The sequence below is a fragment of the Tetrao urogallus genome, assembly GCF_951394365.1.
Source record: "Tetrao urogallus genome assembly, chromosome: 3".
NCBI classification, from domain to species: Eukaryota; Metazoa; Chordata; class Aves; order Galliformes; family Phasianidae; genus Tetrao; species Tetrao urogallus.
The window spans coordinates 33,944,192-33,965,723 of NC_136815.1; the positions used below are offsets into that span (position 1 = coordinate 33,944,192).

Here is a 21,532-nt window from a genome sequence, read left to right on the forward strand (position 1 = left end):
TATGTCAGTACTATCAGTACTACGCCTTGGTCATAAGCACTGCAAATGGGAAGTAAAATTTGCTCCCACGGTGCCATGGTGCTTGTTCTGCCTCTGCTGCTTGTTTTAGCACATGGTGATTGCAGTACTGAACTGAAAGCTAGACTGCAGTTCTCTTCCTGGTGTTAAGTATTCTAAGTATTACGTGTACCTGAGGAAAATCAGATTAGAATTGAGATGTGGTACCAAGTTGGTTATAGAATTATCTGAATTCAGACCACATGGTCCTTTTGTTAACTAGTATAAATTCATATTGTTAAAATATATTGTACAATGTGAAGAACAGTACCTATTTTTATATTATTTCTTTTAAAGGTATATTTGATAAGCTATATATAGTTATTAGCAATGACTTGCAATAAAACACTACTTACACATGGAAGCAACAGACAATAATGAATGCTGATCAGTATTTTGGGACTGCTGAGTCTAATGACATAATCATGCTTCCCTTCTCCTTGTTGCTTTTTTTGGCACCAGATGTTTAAAGCACAACAAAACAGAACCTTAATGTTCTCTGTAATTAATGGGTGAAAGCACAGCAGTGTATATAGGCAGGTTGCGTTTCTATTAAGATGTTGCCATACAACTTATGAGTGAAAACAGATGTTCTTTTAAGCAATTTTCACTTGGTGGGCCTGGAATTCCCCTTGAGAAATGAGAAGCTGTGGGAATTTTCCAAGACAAAAATGAGTGAATCTTGTACTTAAAAAATAATTGTTAGCATTCAAAAATTCTACACAGCAGGAGACAGGAAGCTTTGTAACAGTAAGAGCCATTCCTGTTTGATGTTACATTTCCTTGTGCGCTGCAAAAAATCCACGTCTTAGGCCACAACTTCACAGAACTCAACTGAGGGGCAAAGAGAAGCTTGCCTACGGGACAAAATGAGGTGTCTAGTGATCTCTGACTGTTTAACACGTAGTTTTCTTCTTTTTCATTTTTTGCCTTCTTTCATAAATTTGCTGTTTCTTATTGCATCAAGTAAGCTCTGTTAGGACTGCCCATCTGAACACAACTGGTTTTTCAGCTATCTTCAGTGGGTCTGATTTTCAGAGAACAGCTGCCTGCAGTTTTCTAATGACCATATTTTTAAGGTATTGCAATACACTCACCTAAAAGAAATCACTCAGGCCTTATTCAAATGACTTTTGCGTCATTAGCTTATGCCACAGAGAATTACCTCTTCCCAGCACTTTGTAAACATTTTTGTTTGCTTCTTTTAGCTGAAACATCCTTCACAATTAAAGAAATTATTTCCCACCCAAGAAAAACTCTTGCCATCCTCAATCTATGACAAGAGAGGCATTAGAGGCATAGTTCATGCACAGTAACATTCCTCTTGTCTCTGGTCTTCAAATCCCATGCTTAGATCACTCAAACACAATTTGAAAGATTCATTTTATTATTTATTGTATTATATTATAATATTATTTATTATAATTAAATTATTGCAGGGGGTATCATTTTCTAAAGGGTTATGAACTTCCTTTGACTTGTCTGCTGACCACTGTCAGAAGATGTTAACAAAGGCTGCTACTGTGTAGTCCAGATTGACAGGCAGGTCAATGGGAAGATACCAAGTGCTACTTGATCAGCATTGCTTTGTGTGGCAAAACAAAGATTCAGGATCAGTTCCCGGGTTTAAGATTGTCCCATTATCTCATTTCAAATTAAAATAAGCTTCCCTAATCTTCCACTGCACAATCTGCTAATATTTCTTGTAAACAGATGTGTAGTAGACAGCTGTTTTGTTTAACAACCAACTGAGAAAACCAGGCTCCTGCATGTGATAAATAAACAGATGAAATGTTAGATTTAGAATTGCTTCTTTCAGAAATAGTAGCCTGAAAACTCTGGCTGGGGCACAACTAGTATTCGTCTTCTCCTTAGCAATTCACAGAGCTCCCCTGTTGCCAGCACATGCTTCCATCTCTACTCTGAACATCATTAGTTTAGACTGTAATAGCTTGGAGTTTTAAAAAATCAAATCAGTCCTTTGGTGCAAAATTACTGCTTGAAAACATGGATTACAATAGGAAGTGCAAGTTATTGTATCCTCATTTGAACCAAGTACGCCACCACTCAAAATCCTACTGACTCATCACAGAATTTCCAGTCTGTCTTGCTTCCAGTCACTTATCTTCTGGGACTTTTAGCTAATATATTTGAGAAGCTCCTTTTTTTGACCCTCTTTGGGGGAAAAATATTAAAGAAACCTTCTGTATGTTTTTGTGGATTTGACATTTCTGCCATCATCTTTAGTAACCCTGGATTGGTAAAATATCTGAAACATCATTGCACTATGCCTCCATATGGCCGAGATTAAAAATGAATACAGCTACAGCACATCTGTCAAAAGTAACTTACTATTTAATGAGCAATCAGAACTCCAAGAAAAAAAATATATTTGGATCCTGTTTTACAATACAGACTTATTTCTCCTGGCAGACTGGCCAACTGGGTATTGTTCTCATTGAGCCTTACAGCTCCCAAAACATCAACTAATTACTTGAGGTACACAAAAAAGAGGAAATAAATATTTTCTGAGATTTGTATAACAAAGTAACTACTTGATATAATAAAAAATACAACTGCAAAGTTCAGAATTGCTGGAAATAATCCACGCAGTGTTTCTGTATTAGAAAGATTCTTGAAAAGCATAGATTTTTCTTCAATTGTGTTTCTCTTTTTAAGAAAAATAAAATAATGAAAATAATAAAAATACACATAATAACTTCAATTCAAATAAATGGATTACAATAGAAACCCCCTCAGGAGGAAGGAACACAGAGAATATTTACCCTGCAACTGAAGTCAAGATGATTCCTTTGCATGGAGAAGCACGTCAATGTAACAGAAGTGTTCTCTGTAGCTTCCCTAACCCCAGCTGTAATTTTCAAGGGTATAGATGACTCTGATGATAAGATAGGCTGGCTTTGCAGAGCACTTTGTTCATTTCCCCGAAGACCTGCTGCTTGAGGACTTGGTGTCAAGATAGCTTACCTTGCTTTGCTTGCTATGCCCTGGGAGACTGAAAGAACTCCTGCTCCCAACAGATTTCATAAGAGATGTGTTTTTAAAAGTCTGTTTAAAGTCAGGTGTTTTTGTCTGTTTCCCTAAGAGAGGACTGTTCATGACAGTATTTATTCATTTCCAGAAGGTTTAGGTCAATATGCCTAACTATATTGATTATATGGACAGAGAAGTCAGTTCCTGATCTCAGATGTGCCGGAGTAAAGTAAATTAAATCGCTCCAAATTTAAACCAGTGTAAAAAAAAAAGCTCAGGATACAGCTCACTGTTTGCTGCATGCAAGCTAGTCTTCTCATATTTGCTCCAGGGGATATAATATTGGGATCTTGAGGGTTCTTCATTGTCATTGTCATAATTTCTGCATTACCCACTTGTGCTCTTTGGTTATATTTTTGTTGCTGTGCTGTATATGGGCATGGTCGCAAACACCATGAAGAAAAATGTTCACAGAGATCGTGAGATGGATTAAGCTTCCACAGTCCCCAGTATTTTAAAGGTTTTCAAAAATTAGCATGCCCAAGGATCACTCATGCTAACATGAATGTAGGCAGTATCTGTTTAGAAACAGATAGCTAAAATGCCAACCCATTGTGACAAATTCCCTTTTCTTTGAGAGTGCTTAAGTTTGATGATGAATCTCTTTCCCCCAGAAAACAGAACAAAACAAAAGAAAACATGCTTGGTTAAATGTGGAATGATTGAAGTGAGAGGGCTTGTGTCAAATATGCTGGCAGGAGGAGGAAGCCATGCTACAGGAATGGCAGGTGAAACAAATAAGAAGTTGTCAAGTGCAGATTTTGAATACATTATTATTCCAGAACAAATGATCAGCTGAGATGAAACAATACAATAAAGGGATTGAACGGGATATTTATCTCATGTTCATGTAGGAACAAAGGTGGCATAAAAACAAGAGAAAGGAAGAGAGGAAAAATCTGAATGTGAATTTTTGTGAGTCCTGCTGGTAGTCAGCCAGGGTGAGGTTTAGATCCCCATTAAGATACCTTAAATTCAGGCTTATTCTGTTGGTGTCTAGATGAGCTGTAGGTGTCCAGCTTCACTTGATGCTCAATGGAGAGCCACACTGTGTGTGGCTCAGAGCTAATCACTGAAATTCCTGTCCATTTGAGGGTAACAATCTCCATTGACTATAATGAGAGTTTAAGTGCCTGCCTCATTTGTAGATGCCTAAATCTTCATATTTGCACATTAAAACACAAGTGTCCTAGTCTGGATTATATATGCTACATTGCAATGGTAGTTAGTGATGTGACAGGAGGCAAGTAGAATACCTACTTAGAATACCTACTTCATGGCAGCTGAAGCCCAGAAAGCACGACCTGAGGTATCCAAAGAAAAATAGTAGATGGAGAAGATTGCTACCTTAAAACTGGCAGAAAGCAGGTAGAAAACGTGCCTTTCCCTACTGCCCCTCAAGTGAAAGTGCAGTGAACAAATTGAGAGGAAAATCAGATGAAGTTGCCTAAGCTAAGGAAATTGAAAGAGATATCAAAACGTACATGTACGGATTTAATGTGGTTCCAGTTTACAGGTACAGATATATTCCAGTTCTTAAATATATATGGGCAAGCTAACATTTACAAGTATTTGTACTGCTTGATATCTGGGAAAAAGAATACAAACACCCAAATGTAATTTTATTAGTGTAGAACAAAAACATGAATATGATGTGACTTATAAATCTTAGTGCTATTCCTGCTTGTTATTTCTCATTTGCAGTAGGGCCTATGAGAATAAGGAAATGCTACACATTCAAAGGTTGATGATAAACAGGGAGCATAGTCCTCAAGGTTCTTCATTAGTGAAGAATATATCACATTTCCAGATAGCACTTTTGCTGAACATGCTAGGCCATCTGCTCATGAGGCTGCTGGTTTCATTTCAGACACAACTGGCTTCAGCCCATCTCTAGCAGTCAATAAAAAGAAAGTTTCTAAAAAATGAATTACTGTCCCAAAACACAAATCACTTTTTGCAAATGTTGTGGTAAAGTTTCAGAGTAATGCAAAGTGGGCTACCATATGTGCAAACCTCCAGTGGGGAGGGAGATGTTCCCACTGTAGATCTCTGAGGCCATGTATATTTTCATTTTAATATACAAAAATTAAAATCTGTATTCATTCTTATTTTTTAAAGAAAGCTTTTGTTTCTCAATGTCCATGGTTAACAATTGCTTTTCTTTTTCAAAACAGAATGCTAATGTCAGTAATCCTTAGAATGCAGCAAAAGGGGCAAAGATTTCATTTTTTTCTGGTTGGAAGGAATTTTCTGGTGTAGCCTCTCACTTGAATCAGGACTGTCATCAATGTGTGATCAAATCAGGTAAGACATTTTTCAGCCAGCTGATGAAAATCTCCAAGGGTGGACCACAGTTTGCATTTATCATTGGCTTTTAATAAAACAGTATAATGCAGAGGGATGGCAAAGGCTGAAAGGTCCATTCAAGTGTCACATAAACTTGATCAGCAGAATTCGGGCAAAAACAAAAGGGATACAGTTTCTGTGTGCACATACAACAAAGTGCAGAATAACAACACAGTCTTCAGAACTAACAACAAAGTCTTCAGAATACAGCACTTCATCATTAATCCTGTGTCTGCAATCATTTGCATCTTTTCCATCTTCCCAAGCAATATCAGAAGGGCAACCAGCAGCAATTGACTAGCTACTAGTGTTAGTCACTACTTTTCAAAATGCTACACATGAAAAAGAGAGAGTGATGGACAGAACAGATATTTGGGATGAATACCCTGTTTGTGACACAAAAGACAGAAAGAAACTGCTGAATCTATTACTGCTGAGTAGCATCAGAAGTGTGTTTTATGGGAGAAGTTTCCAGCATGCTTGGGCAGACTGAACACTCCGTCTTTTATTAAGCTTACAACAGAAATTTTGCAGAGATAATGTAAAGTTCCTATATAATAATCTCTACATAATTAAAAATGACATATGTGGTTCATCAATGGCCTCTTGACAATGGAAGAGCAGGTGTTTTGTTGACATTTGAAGATCAGGATGGTCTCTGAATTTGAAATTCTCACTTGGTGAAACAACCTACTGACTGCCGATTGCAACTCCAAGAGCCTTTCAGCAAGGGAAAGGTGCAGTGGGGGCTGTGTTCTGGAAAAAACTTGGCTGTTCTGACGAGGCAATCTGGACTCTGGTGCCATGTCTTGTTGAACCTCTATTAGCTTTAAGTTAAGATATGTGCTACCTGGGCTAGGCATCTTTATGGTGTTAATATCAAATAAATTTGCAAACTCTTCAGTCTAGGATGAATTACAGAATCAAAGAATCACCACGGTTGGAAAAGACCTACAAGATCATCTAGTCCAACTGTCCACCTACCGCCAAAATTCTCTCTAAATCATGTCCCTCAAAACAATGTCTAAATGTTCCTTGAACACCTCAAGGTGGGTTGGTGACTCCACCACCTCCCTGGGCAGCCCATTCCAGTGCCTGACCACTCTTTTGGAAAAGTAGTATTTCCTAATATCCAGCAAAGAATGAAGAATTGAGGCTCTTGATTGCTGGGTGAAGGGATGAGTTACCAGGAAATGGTTACCAGGATAATATATACAGGTAACACACTGGGAGTTTGCCTTCACAGCTGCTTAGCACTGTTGACTCCTATTATTGAAATTAGGGTGAATGATACTACAGCTGTATCACATTGCATATGAATGTAAAAGTACTTTTTAAACACCTACCAGTTGTACCACTGAGTCTGAGACAAATTGTGAACTTTATATTCAGCCTATGATGAAAAGTCTGAGAGATTGATTCTGTGATTTTTACAAGAGTGGTGAGGTGCTGGAACAGGCTGCTCAGAGAGGTTGTGAATGCTCCGTCCCTGCAGGTGTTCAAGGCCAGGTAGGATGGGGCCCTGGGCAGCCTGGTCTGGTATTAAATGTGGAGGTTGGTGGCCCTGCCTGTGGTGGGGGGGTTGGAGATTCATGATCCTTGAGGTCCCTCCCAAGCCTGGCCATTCTGTGATTCTGTGATTCTGTATGCTATAAAAGGAAAAAATCTTTAGGATATGTTTTTCCATTTTTAAAGCATATGATCGTTTAATATCATGTTAGCCTTAAACCAAGGCTTACGTATTAACAGTGAGATTTTACTAAATAAGTTCTTAGTTTTAGACAAGGACAAATGATAAAAAATGAATACCCTACCATCTGACTTTCTTTAAAGAAATGAATTGTGTATAGGCAAATTAAAAAGAGCAATATACAAGAGCCAAAGAGGCTACTGAGGATTTTAATGAGAACACAGGCACCTAAATGTCAGAACACAATGAAGGAAGCCCAGACCTCCACTCCTGAAAAATTTCGGTTTTAAGACATAAACTTTGTCTTGGGAGCCACAACTTAGGTCAGTGTATGTCTCCATTTGACAACTACTGGCTTGCACTGACACCCAGAGACAGGGTGACATTTGACATAAGGCTTGACATAAGGCTTTAAGTTCAAAAATTCCATGTAAACGTTCTGCACTGAACAATGTAATTATACTTGGAGCAAGGTTCAGGGCCATCACCCCTCATAGCTTAGTGTCACACCCTCTAAGGAACAAGTACATATATTTTCCTCTATTTCTTTGCCATTCATTCTCACTTTCTTATCATACATGCCTGTGAAGAACAACCCCACACAGATTGTCCTAAAGCCTGATAGACAGAGCTCTTCCTTGAAAAGTGAGACAGTTTTTAAAGCAAAGGATGACCTACTTCCTCCTTCTCGTGAAGCCTCAAGATTAGTAATAAAGATTTGGTCACTTTGTACTTTTATGTACTCTCACTGAATTTTGTGCTGGACTTGATGCAGTTTAAGTGTGCTTAGGACATGTCAAATGGATCAGATCAGAGATTCAAGGTGCAGACTAGCTCCCTGTCAGGAGCAGCTCTGTGTCAAGGTGTTGGGGACAGAATATCAGTACGTTTTGAATCATATGCTCAAATCTAAATATGAATACAAATCCTTTCAAGATGAAGGCTAAGGGTCAGGTATTTGGCAAAACTACACATTTCTAAAAGTAATCATCAGATATTATGTGAGAAAGATATGGGATATGAGAGAATATTAGTAGGGAAATAATAACAATATGTCTGTATTTGCAATACTAATTATGACAGTAAATTGAGTGTCTGAAAAAGAGCATACTTTTTAAGTGTTCCAAGCAGAAGCAGAACTTCCCTCAGAATTAGGAGACTTACCCTTCACACAAATTATTCTCTAACCAATTTCAGCAAGGACCTTGTAGCTCGTGCTACTGCTTTGGATGCAAGCTTCTGCCAAGATAAAAAGAGTAGACCACTCGTGATAGCCGGTGTGAGAATTCCTACTTTACAGAGTTCTGGGCCATATCCTCAGTTGATGTAACCTGGTATAGCTGTATTGAAGACAAGAGAGATATGTATGAATGACCTGATTGTTGTCTTACTACTCATACTGCCATTTTGAACAGGAATATTAAGTAGGAAAGGGAAAAGTTACTTTCACAAACACTACAGACACAATTTCTTATTTTCATATTTACAATAAATAACCCTAATATTGTGATTCTTGAACAGTGCACAGACGAACAATGGAATTATTTGCATTTTCTGTGTTTACTTCATGAGCCTCTGCTCCACACTATTCCAGAAGACAAACGTTCATGTGAAACCCCACACACTGAACTGACGATAAATCATAATGCAAAATGCTTGTTGCTTTACTACCAGTTAAAACAATTTTTACAATAAAAGTGAATAGGTTTTGCTTACAGAAGTACTCACTGGGAATATAGATGTAGTAGAGAATATATTCTTGAAGTATTTGACTTTCTTTTATCTTTTAAGGACAAAATTTTAAGATTCGGAAAATAAATAAATAAATAAATAGATAAATAAATAAATAGATAAATACATATATATATATTTAACAATTCCTGCACATATTTTACTGCTTTAAAAGTTGTTCAGATAGAAACCTGTAAGGGGTATCCATTTTATTTTAATAGGTGATAGTAAAATATGCCATCTTCCAGCAGATTGCACTATCACATTTTTCTGCTTCATGAAGTTTTCCCCTGAGTACAACTGGTAGGAGCTCTAAATGACTTAAAAGATCAAATCCTTGGAGTTGTTTTCTGAGCTGAAATAGCATTGGTCTAAGTAAAAACTTCCCAGAATATGATCCTTACTATGTCTTAAGTAGTACTTCTTATATAGTCTCTCAGTTGGAGTTCAGTAAGACAATTCTGGTTTTTAAGGCTAAGTGTGTGCTCAAATGATATACTGCAGACTATTTGTGTTACTGAAATATATATATATAACAAAAAATACAACAAAATCTTAAAGAATAAAATAATTGGTAGGGATATTTAAGCATAAAACAAAGCTATTCAATATAAATAAGATTATTTAAGCAAGCTAATTTTTATTCTCCTTTCTGAAGTCCAAACTTTGAGTCATCAAGACCCAAACAGAAGTAAACGATAATTTTGAGAGATGTTCAAGAAACACAAAATGTAACAAGAATTTGGCATCACTAATTAAATAACCATTTTACTTTTTAGAATATTATTTTAATTTACCTAGAAAAAAAATGTTCTATAGAAAGATCTACCTAAACTCCAATACAGTATCACAGAAATGAAATTAAGAGAAATTAATACAGAATGTTTTGAGTGCAATGGATGTTGGCATGAAATATCTTGAAGCATGATTCTATGTGAGGATCCCTCATCTCTTGAAGGATATGAGAGTGCTCAGCAGTGTTTCCCTTCCTTAAATCTGCTCTCGCAGGGCACACCCAGCATCACTTGTGGCTCAGCTCTGGCAGTGGCAGGTGCCTTTTGGAGCAGCTGGAGCTGGCTCTGATCTGACATGGGGCAGTGCTGGGCTCTGCTCACAGAGGACACCCTTGCAGCCCCACTACTACCAAAACCTTGCCATGTAAACCCAGTACAGGATTTCTTGATATGTTCTTACTTGCTTACGTTTTCAGCAGATGTATTTTTGATTGGTGTTTTTAAACTATGCCTTGACCAACTTTTGTGTGATGATGTAATATAATATTACCAGGATATTGTTGCTTTGATGAAAACTCTGCTATTTCTATCTGTTAACATATTATTTTAGTTCCTTCAGCATTTGCAAACTAGATTTCAAACTACGAAGAAATCATTTTCATTTGAATTAAAATGTGGACATGTCCACTACATACATTAAATACATTTCCCATGGGCACAAGTGTACAATTTTCAGTTTATAACCAAGCACTGAATATTAGGCCAGAAGCTTCTTTTCATAGAAAATTTTTAAAACAAAAATACTTTTTAAAGGCAAAGCTTTCCACGTGCAGCCATTTCTACATGATTTTAGAAAAGCTATGCTGTCAGAGAAAAAGATGCATAGTAATAAATAGTGAATTGTGCACAGATCCATTTCACAGCTCTTGAAGGAAAAAGTGGGCATTCAAGGTCAGGCTGAACCAGGCTCTAAGCAACCTGACTATGCTGTAGGTGTCCCTGTTCATTGCAGGGCATTTGGGCAAGATGACCTTTAAAGGCCTGCTCCAATTCAAATGATTCTATGATTCTGTGATTCACAAGCTGGGTGCACACATCTATTTCAGCCTCCTGTTTAAAGGACAAAGGACTATGTTTGCTTCACTCTTTACTTTAGGGAGAAATTCAATTAAACCCACTTCTGAGATCTGATGGTAGACCTGCCTGAACTTAGGCTTATCAGGAGATTTAATGGAAAAAAAATTATTTAGGATGGAATTCAAAGTACAGATTTTACTCACACACTCAATTCCTTTAATCAAAACTTACCGTAAGTGTGCACAGCATAATAGGAAACCCACAGCTTTACAAACCAGCTTTGGGCATGGGCAGATTTACAGCACAAATGCGGGTGGCTGAAATAATGATGGGCCTTGAGTGTCTGCCCCAGCCTTATCAGTTTCCATGAGGCAAGAACATTTATTGTTAGCTCAAAAAACGGCAAAATATTACCTCAGATTTGGTTCACCATAATGTAGAAAATTGAAAACTGATGGAACAGAGGACGATTCACTAGCATATCAAATGGTCTTTGTCTCAAGAGTGGGAGCAGAAGTCAGAGTGTTTCATGGGAAAGTGGTAAAGAACAGCTTCAGATTTCAATCTGCTGTTGTGTTGCTGTTAAACCCCTGTATATTTAGATTCAGCATACTTCTGCATTGGCTTCAAATCAAGAGACTTGCAAAGAGAATAAACAATAATGGCAATAAATTGATAAGCTATTGGAAAAGAAGGAAGCAGCAAAGCATCTGGAGGTACAACTGATTCAGTTTTTTAAAAAGTCAATCGTATAACATGCAGAGCAATCTTTAGTACATTTGCCTTTGACCACTGAGTTGAGGCCAGTGGGATGAAATTCAATAAGACAAAGTGCCAGGTCCTGCACTTTGGCCACAACAACCCCAGGCAACAGTATGGGCTTGGGGCAGAGTAATTGGAAGACTGTGGAAAAGGCGGACCTGGGGGTGTTGTCAGTGCTTGGCTGAACATGAGCCAGCAGTGTGCCCAGGTGGCCAAGAAGGCCAATAGCACCCTGGCTTGTATCAGAAATAGTTCTGTCAGTGGGAGCAGGGAAGTGGTCATCCCCCTGTACTCAGCATTGGTGAAGCCACACATTGTGTACTGTGTTCAGTTTTGGGCCCCTCACTACAGTAGAGACATTGAGGCCCTGGAATGGATCCAGAGAAGAGCAATGAAGCACAAGTCTTATGAGGAGTGGATGAAGGAACTGGGACTGTTTAGTCAGGAGAAGGGAAGGCTCATGGGATCTTATTGTTCTCTACAACAACCTGAAAGGAGGTTGTGCTAAAGTGGGGGCCACACACATCCTCTCCCACATTACTAGCAATAGAACCAGAGGGAACGGTCCCAAGTTGTACCAAGGGAGATTGAGCTTGGATGTTAGGAATGGATGTTTCTTCTCCAAAGATTGGTCAGGTGCTGGAATGGGCTGCCCTTGGAAGTGGTTGAGTCACTGTCCCTGGAGCTATTCAAGAAACATTTAGATATACTGAGGGACATGGCTGAGTGGGGAGATATTGGTGGTAGATGGACAGTTGGACTGGATGGTCTTGGAGGTCTTTTCCAATCTTGGTGATTCTATGATTCTATGATTTGATGATTCTGTGACTTAACTGGTTGCACATTAACTCTGAAAGACTGGCTGCTAAATCAACATTTAGACTCTCTATCACACTGTTATAATATGATGTGCTATGATGTTTGCTTTTGTTTTACATAATACGGCTTAATTCAAATGATTAAGAGCAATAAAATATAAATGCAAATCTTTTAAATAATACTTAACCATGCTGTGATTAAGGCCACTAATGCAAGGTAATATCAGATAAAGAAATGATGCAATAACATACAAAAATTTGAACAAAGCAAAGTTATCATATTTAAAGGCATGGTTTAAAAAAAAATCATAGCACTAACATATTGATAAGCTATGAGTATTGATTCAGACGTGGCTGATAAGGAAGAAATACTGACTGCAAGAGAATAGTTAGCACCTTGGGAATACTCTGAGGTCCAGTATAAGGCATCAGGACTGAGATTCTGTGACTAAGTCAAATTAAGTCACATTGACTTTTTCTCATTGAAACCTCACTTGTTAACTGAATTTCTCTCCAGTGTGAATTTACACAAAACATGCATTTGGAACACCTCCACTTTTGGACAGAAGATGTGATCTTAGTTGATAATAACTCAGTGTTTTACTGCTGATTAACTTTCATGTTCAGCCTTAGCATTGCTCTTCAGACATTTTCTTCTGCACTTTGTCCACCCCTTTGTGACAATGTTACACAGACTTTTTCCCCCAACTTCCTCCTTCAGCCTGGCCTTGCACACCAGGCCTTGCACAAGACAATGTGCAACAATACTGACAGCTCTCTCTCTAAGACAGATTCATGACCACAAATCTATCTCAAACTGGGGGAGAAGAAGGAGGCTGAAAGAACTAATAGCAGACACCTGGTTCAACAACTGAAGGCCAACTGAACACACATCTTAAAAGCAACCTATGACTGTGAGTCGGTCATTTTACCCCACAAACTGTGAGCAGCCCAAGAACCCCTAGAACTCTCTTGCACAGCAGCCAGCTGCATGACAGGCGCAGAGACACGTCTCAAGATTACGGCTGCTCAGAGATCCCTTACACTTTGACATCATGATGCCTTGCCAATACAGATCCTTGGTAAAGGCCTAGCAGTTATTTTTTAAGCTTTGTTAGCTTTGCTAGGATTATATCTTAGACTGACTGTTAGCTTTGTTAGCTTTGCTGAGATTACATCCTTGATTGTGCACATATGATCCCTTAGATACAAATCATTGACAAAGTCTGGGACTAGTATTGGATTCAGCCACAGATCCCTTCCTCTATGGTTCCAGATGTTTAGAAAGCAAAGGGGTCTTCTCTGAACCTCGTGACTCAATGGGTGGGCCCCCTGCAGGAGTGTGTTTAACCCTACCCTCAATGCAGTCAAGCGTATCCAGCCCTCTCAAATCTTGCTAAATCACTTTAGTTGTTGAGTGTATCACTGATTTTACTGTAGTTTAGGAGAGCTACCCTCTTTTTAAAATACTTTCTTCCAATTTTTTTTTTTAATTATTTTTTAGCACATCTGCCAAGTGTACTTATTCTGTTTTGCAAGAGTTAGCTTTTATGATCCCTGACTAATCAGGAAGATTCCTCACACAGTCACTTTCTTTTGCTTGTATATTTCCTTCATTTTCATATGTGGGACTTGAGAAATGTCTGTGGGTGGATTCCTAGTTGTATTGTAGCCAATATGAATATCATATCCTACCATATCCTGGATGACAAACAAGTCTGGATTTTTCTGCCATTCCCACTGTTTCTACTGCATAACCATTTGGCCCACATAATATTCTTACACCACAGCCCATCATTTATATGCTCATTAATAGTCTTTAGATATTTCTTTTGCAATCTTCAATCCTTTATTCTTTTCACTAGGATAACTGTGCACTCTTGAGCCTTTCTCTTCAACTGTTTGCAAGTCAGGATATTCCACTCATATTGCTTATTCATCCTTATAATGGACAGGACTTGAAGACTGTGAGAGCAGATATTTTACAACTCCTTTCCATTCCATCCTTCTCCTCTCCTCTTCTTTCCTTTCACCTCTTTTCCCCACCTGTCTTACAGTTTATGCTAAAGCTATGTTCAGTACTCCAGAGAAATGAAACTGTCCAGATGTTGTTTATATATGTACACCTGCTAGTTAATGAGTTAATAGATTGTATTTGTTTTCATAGTAGTACAAACTCCGTTGAGTTGTTCCAAATATTTGTTGCTAAGACGGCAGTATTCCCAAGGAAAATAAACTGAATTATAGCAATGAAAATAAAAGGCACGTTCTGAAAGTTATGAAGTCTGATATAGGAAAGTTAGGAAATTCCAGAAATGAAGGCTTTTCAAGAAGGTATGATGTAGTTCTATGTATTTTTTTTCCACAGAACCTTGCTAAATGTTCTGGAGTACTCTGTCTAGTTATGGGATCCCCAGTTCAAGAAAGACAGGGCACTTCGAGAGAGAATTCAGCGGAGGGCCACAAAGATGGTGAGGGACTGGAATGTCTCCTGTATGAGGAAAGGCTGAGAGAGCTGGGACTGTTCAGCCTGGAGAAGAAAAGCCTGAGGGGGATCTTATCATTGCTTAGAAATAACTAATGGTTGGGGAGTTAAGCGGATGTGTGGAAGTCTGTACACATAAGCTCATGCAGAGAATGAGGCAAATGAGGCATTCTTCAAAATTTTATGAGTTTGCCCTGAGTACCCTACTGTATTGCAAATACAGTACAAAGTTCTATTTAGGGTACATCAGCATTAATATTTTCATGGATAATCATCAGCAGGGATATTAAATGCCAACTTTTTCATGCTCAGAGTGCTTTATGTGTTCAAAAGGCAAGTCCTGAATACATTACATTTTTTTGTACATCTCTTTTTTTATATCAGAAGATACATATTTTTGGTGCACTTAGCACTTTGGCAAATCGGGAAGAACTCTACATCTTCCCTGTCTACACAATGTTGATTTATCTGTAAAGGCTAATTCCTAAATTACTTCTGTATAAGTATGTATTTATCTTCAAATTTCCTCATTAAAAAGGGTGAAAATTTAAATACCCCCAAAGAAGCATAAGACTAGCATATTTATGAACATCACCAGGGTTGAAACTCCTCATGCTCTTCTAACACAACTCCTTTAAGTTTCATAATAGCATGTCTCATTTTCCAGTTGTCCATATCTTAGGCTGCTACCCCATTTATTTTCATGAACTAAAGACTGCATAGCTTCAGGAGGATTTGAATCCATGGTTTGACTGGTGTTATTCCTTTCTCAGGGAGTTTTCTGTCAGATTGGGACGTAGAGATAGTTTTTACTGTGATCACATGATAGGCAGGACAAAAGGGAAATTACATGACTGTATGACTTGTGGCATGGGTAGCAGGAGAAAGATGATTCCTCTCAGTGTGGGGTGTTGCCCACAGACCAGTCCAAGTGGCTGTGACTGACATGGGAGATCAGCAGAGGGAGGCTGCAGTGCTGCCTTACAGAAGTATTAACACGGATTGATCTGTTCACTGAGAAAAGAACATGAGGCAGGAAGAACACAAGGTAAGAATCAAATCTATCAGTCTTAAGTTTAGTGAGTGAGCTTTGACAGGTCTGTAGCCTTTTCATCCTATGCTTAAATCACTGCACTTCCCTTGGCCTGTTTTCCAGCAGGAAGACGCACAGGGAGCAGCGAACAAAAAGGCTTTGAGTTCCGTTGCCCTGAATTCAGCCTGATGCCTATTAGCTCAGAGCTTCACTTTCAGAGAAAACAGCTGCTGAGCTGTGAGCTGGAAGCAGACCCAGTTCCAGTGGCATCTTCATGGAATTGTGCTCCAGCAGTCCAGCAGGTCACTACAGAGTACAGAAAATCTCTCTTCTTGTGAGACTTATAACCTAAATAAATTTGGACAGCTTATCTCTGACACAGAGGTTATTTTGTTGACCTGGTTCCAATGTCTAATGTGGTTCAATTTCTCAAAATCACTATCAGTGTTAACATGGGTATTTTTTCTTAACATTTTCCAGAAAAACATGTAGACTGTTTTGGCTGAAATAACTCATATGCATTTATACTGAAGTCAATAATGGACTTGCAATATTGCAACTGCAATGGTTATAGCAGAGCTGTAAGGTGCTGAAAATAGTAATCCTCATTCCTGCCATTGCTTATAACACATATCTCAGTGGTGTTTCAGTGATGTAGAATCTGCTCCTGTCTCAGCCTGGTAGTTTAAATCCTCATGCACACAAAAGCTACCCAGTAGAACAGGCATTTGTCCATGTGCTGCATATAGCAAAATCACACTGTGATGTGTAACATACAGTACAGATTGCAGTATATACTGTTCTAAGTTTATTTTGAGTCTTCTGCATTTTCATAAGACAAAAAAATATGATCTATATCATCTTACAACATTGGCAGTATGAAACATACACACAGTATGCATTTTGAACTGTAGCATATGTACAGAATGTTCACAATTTAAACAGGGGAAATGTAACAGAGCATCTATCCGTGATCCAGCTAGGCTTACTACCACAGTATTAAGAACATACTGAAATCTTAGGTGTCTGTTAATTGGAAAGACCTCAGGGCTTATTTTACAAATTGTTCACCTCTCCCACCTCTATCCCCCCTGCTGCTGACTGCAAACGCCTTCACCTCTCTCCATGCTACAGATGTTTCCATGAGCCTTGTAAGCTTAGGAACTGCTCTTGAAAAAATTTTGCCACTTGCCAAAGAGCTAATGCTGCTGTCACAGAACAGCAATTACATGCCAGGAGTACGGATAAGAAATGGACACAGTTGTATCTAGCTGGAAAGCATACTACTCTTTTCCAAATGTAACGGTATTTGCATCCTTTTTCCCTACTTAAGAACATGCTGCAGTAAGAGCTCCATAAAGACCTCGTAACAGCCAAAAATCCTTCCAGTTCTTAAGCATAATTTTTCAGCACTATATCACTGTAAGACTAGGTTTTCACCTCTTGGAAATTAAATATGTTTTTTCTTTTCTGCTACATCTGTGTTAAAATTGACTATTCAGCCAAATCCTCTTTATGTAGTCCACTAAGATGCCAGTTTGTATGGATGCATCTATTATAATTTTACTTGTGCATTCTGTGTGCAAATATCATCTAGACAGAGCAGCACTGGGACAGCCTATTTCTGTAAAACAAAAAACTTTGCAGCTTTGGGCTTCTAACTCATAGGCCTTTGCTAGTAGAGGAGAAATTAACCTACCCCCTTGGGCTTTTCAAAAGGTTGATACAGAAGACTACACAGCACTTAAAGGTTATTTAGATCCTTCAGGTTGCATTCCCTGCATTTTAAAATAAGATGATCTTGGTGCTTTCCTCGTGGCATTTTTTTTCCCCATTTGCAATTGATTGGAGATAGTAACTCTGGCAAATACAAACTGTGGAAATACAGAAATGGTGTTGCAACCCAACCCTCTTTGTGCCCTCTGCCAGAGCTATTGCAATCTCATATCAGTGTTTTGAATCTGGATGAGGGATTACTCTAGCTGCTGTAGCTATGTACTTGTAAATGAACAGATAATGCTCTCCATAGTGAAGTGAAACACTGAATTTTCACAGCAGCGGTCATTTGTAAAATGAGTAATAGTTCATCTTGCATAATCTGACTGTATAACTTCTTAATGTGCAATGCCTTTCAGTTTTAAATTACTAATTTTGCAAGAAATAACAGGATAAGCTGCTAAGAAACCCACTGGGATTCCCAAGTTGGGGATTTCAGAGTTCCTACAAAAAGCCCTAGAGAGCTGTAGTAAAATGTTAGTTTTTCTTATGCTTTCTCTCAGTGCGTTGTATTGCCCAACTCCAGTATGCTGTTTGATCTCAGGAAGAGCAGCTGACAATTCGAAGCAGCATTGCTCAGATACTTCAATGTGAGACACAACAATCATATTTTCTCCAAAAAACAGAATGGCATTTTTCACTATTTCACTAAAATCAACAGGAATGTTTGAAGAATTAGACACAAAGTGTTGCCCAGTTCAAGTCATCTGAGTCAGGCTCTAAAATTGAGATTTGCCAAAGTCAGGACGGGTTTGTATCCAAATCCCGTTTTTATCTGCTGCTGTGCATCTGGGTCTCTGCAATTTAAAGAAAGCTTACAACAGAGCAATTCAGAAAGTTAGAATTGTACATGGTGCCTACAAGAAGTAAGGCAGCACCCAATATTATGAAGTATGAGGACGTTTGTAGCAGTGTGTGCAACTGAGAATGAGTGTGGCATTCAGACCTCTGCCTTGTCAGCATTCAGTCTAACTGCAAACGCATCATGTGTCACATCTGTGATTCTGACCAAGTCTGACAGACAGACAGCAGCAGGGCTGCCCAGCGTTGCCAAGGCCCTGCCGTGCCCCTGTCTGCTGTGGATGTCACAGAAGCAGACTCTGTTCCCCTGACCCACTCTGTCTCCACCCCTCACACTTCGTCAAGGTGGGATCCTAAGTTGCCTCATGTTTCGGACCCCCTCCCTCGTCCTAGCAGCATGGGACTGAGAGAACTGAAAGTGCTACCTTGGGAATTGGCCCAGCACCTAACGCAGTGCATCAGAGCCAACCTTCACTACCCACATCTCTTACGGTGGGCCTCATTAGGTTTTATAAACGAGAGAAGGACTGTTCAGCAGCAAGCACAAACCGGCCGTCTGCCCCAACAGCGAACGGCCCCAGCGCAGCACTGGGAGCACAGGGGCTCAGCCGGACACGAGGCCCGGCCTACGGGCAAACCGAGCCCTTCCCGGGGCCGAGGTCCCCCGGCGCGGCGTGATCGCCCCGCGCCCGGCTCTCCGCGGCCGTTCCGCTGGGCCAGCCCCCGCCTCGCCGCCTAGGCTCCCACCGCGGCGCCGGGGCGAGCGGCAGCGACCACCCCCCCGCGGCGGGGCGCTCCCCGGGGAGGAGCCGGCCGGGTCGCGGCGTGCCCGCTCGCCAAGTTGAGCTGGGAGCAGCCAAACCCAGCCCCCGGGCGCGGGGTGGGCGGGGAGGCCGGCCGGCCGGGCGCCTCTCCCGCGCGGAGCGGGAGGACGGGCAAAACTTTGCTCCCCGGTTGCGGAGCGGCGCCAGGAGAGGCGAGGGGGAATGGGCCCCGAGGCGCTGCCGCTCGGCCCCTACGGCGGGGCGGCCGCCGCCGCGCTGCTACTCTGGGCCGTGTGCGTGCTCTGCAGGAGGAAAAGGTACCGGCGCGGGGGAAGCGGGGCCGGGGCGCCGCGGGGAGCGGGGCTGCGAGGCGGGCGCCACGGGTGGGCTGCGCGCTGCGCATTGGGCCGCGCTCCCTCCGCCCGCCCCTCCGCCGCGAGAAGCCCTATCAGCTCCCGGCGGGGCACCGGGGCTGCGGGCGGCGGGGGAGCGGCGGGGCCGCGCGTGGTGCGCTGCGGGGCCGAGCTGCCTCGGGGGGCTGAGGTTGAGGGCGGTGGGGATGCGCGGGCGTCCGTGCGCACACGCACGAAGCTCATCGCACGGCCTTGGGGCTGGCGTGTGAATGTGCGTGGTTTGGTGAGAAGTTGTTCGCTGTGTGGCCTGTGTAGCAGAAGGGACTGTGCGGCTCTTGGTGGCATTTCGCTCGGAGTCCAAGGTGCGCTGCGCTGATCTGCTCCAGGGAGGTGCTGGCTTGCAACAGCCGCACTCCGAGGGCAGCGTTGTGCGACAGCAATGTGATGCGCATCTTCACGGCTTTTGTTGGTGAATCCCACTGTGTTGCTTTTAGTTTGCTTCTGCCGTGGCACTTAAACTTCTCAGGAGTTACACAGAGGCATTGGGGTACTTTCAGTAGACAGAAGACATTGTGAGGGAGCATGAAGCACTGCCTGGAAGGAGGCTGTCTGCTTCTGACCAGTCCCTTATGGCAAACCTTCTCCTAGGTGTCCCTGGTGTTGCTCATATTGATGTTCTCCAGTATCAGTTCCTCTCAGTTGGCTGAACAATAAATGGATGTAAAGGCTTGAGAAGAGGAGGAGTAAGGAGTGGAGGGTCTGGAGTTCTCTTTTTTTTAAAATCACATAATATTCATAGCAAATAATAAATTTAATTCTTAAATAATAGTTACTTTTTTAGATCATTAGAAGTTCTGGAAGGTGTAGCAAATGTACAAGTGCAAAAAAAAGTAGTTGTTGTACATATTAAGAATGGTCAAAAATTGGCGTGGAAGCTTTTAGACCAAATGTAACTTTGGGACTGTGTGTCATAAGGAAATTTTGAAATCATGAAATTTCTCACGTTGAGCTCAGAAGGCATTTGGTCACTGAGGTGGGTTAGTGCTATGATGTTTCTGCTTTGAAATGGGGAGCCCAACCCATCTCATAAGAGTGCAGAGAAGACATCTCTCTGAGCATTGGAGTGGGGTCATCTCCTGTGCCTCTCAGCCTCCCTGAGCCAGTTCTGCAAGGAAAATAAACAGAAAGCTCTTCATTCTTTTGACAGGTTTAGTTTTCTGCAGGTTGAACTCCCTAAACAAGCTTGGCACAGGAGTGAAGACATGGTCATGGCAAACTGCAGTGGGTATATTTTGGGGTTAGGTGCTGTCGCATCAACTCAGCTGCTAACACTCATAGAAATGCTGATATTCATAGAAATGCTAGCAGAATTGTAATAGGATGAATTTTTTGAAATGGAGGCAGGCGAAGCCCTTACTGTTAGTTTTCAGGCAGATGTAGACAGTAGGCAAAAAAGGCCAAAGAACCCATTTTGGGTTATTTTCATAACCCTCATGTCTGTAGAGTTCTTGAAGTTATTTCTAACCAGTCTGCAGTAAAATTGTTTGGATGTTTGTTGTGCAACAGAATGAAATTATACAGGAGGCCTCAGCAAGAAGGCCTGCTGTCTTGCCCTGAAAACCAAATGGCTATGTGATTAATAAAGTAATTGTGTAAATCCCATGCTGTTTGTCTAACAAGTATACAAAGCACCAGTGTGCAAGCAACTGGAAATAAAAAATGGAAAAACCCATCAACCTCTGTGCAGTACAGTCCGTGGCATAAGGCATTGGCATAAAAGCACTGTCCTGTTCCGGGAAGATGTTCTTTTTTCGTTTTTCTTTTTTCTTTTTTCTTTTTTTTTCTTTTCTTTTTTCTCTTTTCTTTTTTCTCTTTTCTCTTTTCTTTTTTCTTTTTTCTCTTTTCTTTTTTCTCTTTTCTCTTTTTTCTTTTTTTTTCTTTTTTCTTTTTCTTTTTTTTTTTTCTTTTTATCTTGAAGGAAGAAGAGAGATTGTGTGTGGTCTTTAGAGATGCCTGGCAGCAGCCTGGCTGCCTTCTGCTCTACAGTA

The 21,532-nt window shown here is 40.6% G+C and overlaps 1 protein-coding gene across 1 annotated transcript in view; it reads left to right on the forward strand.

Annotated features, from left to right (window-relative positions):
- Positions 1-19,353: 19,353 nt before the first annotated feature.
- The window catches only part of CYP7B1 (cytochrome P450 family 7 subfamily B member 1), a gene marked incomplete at both ends in the record, with an annotated part of 119,042 nt that continues 116,863 nt past the window's right edge, over positions 19,354-21,532 (forward strand). Inside the window, one exon of the mRNA XM_079533830.1 lies at positions 19,354-19,448. Coding sequence (XP_079389956.1) covers positions 19,354-19,448 — 95 coding nt within the window. The remainder of the gene's footprint in view (positions 19,449-21,532) is intronic.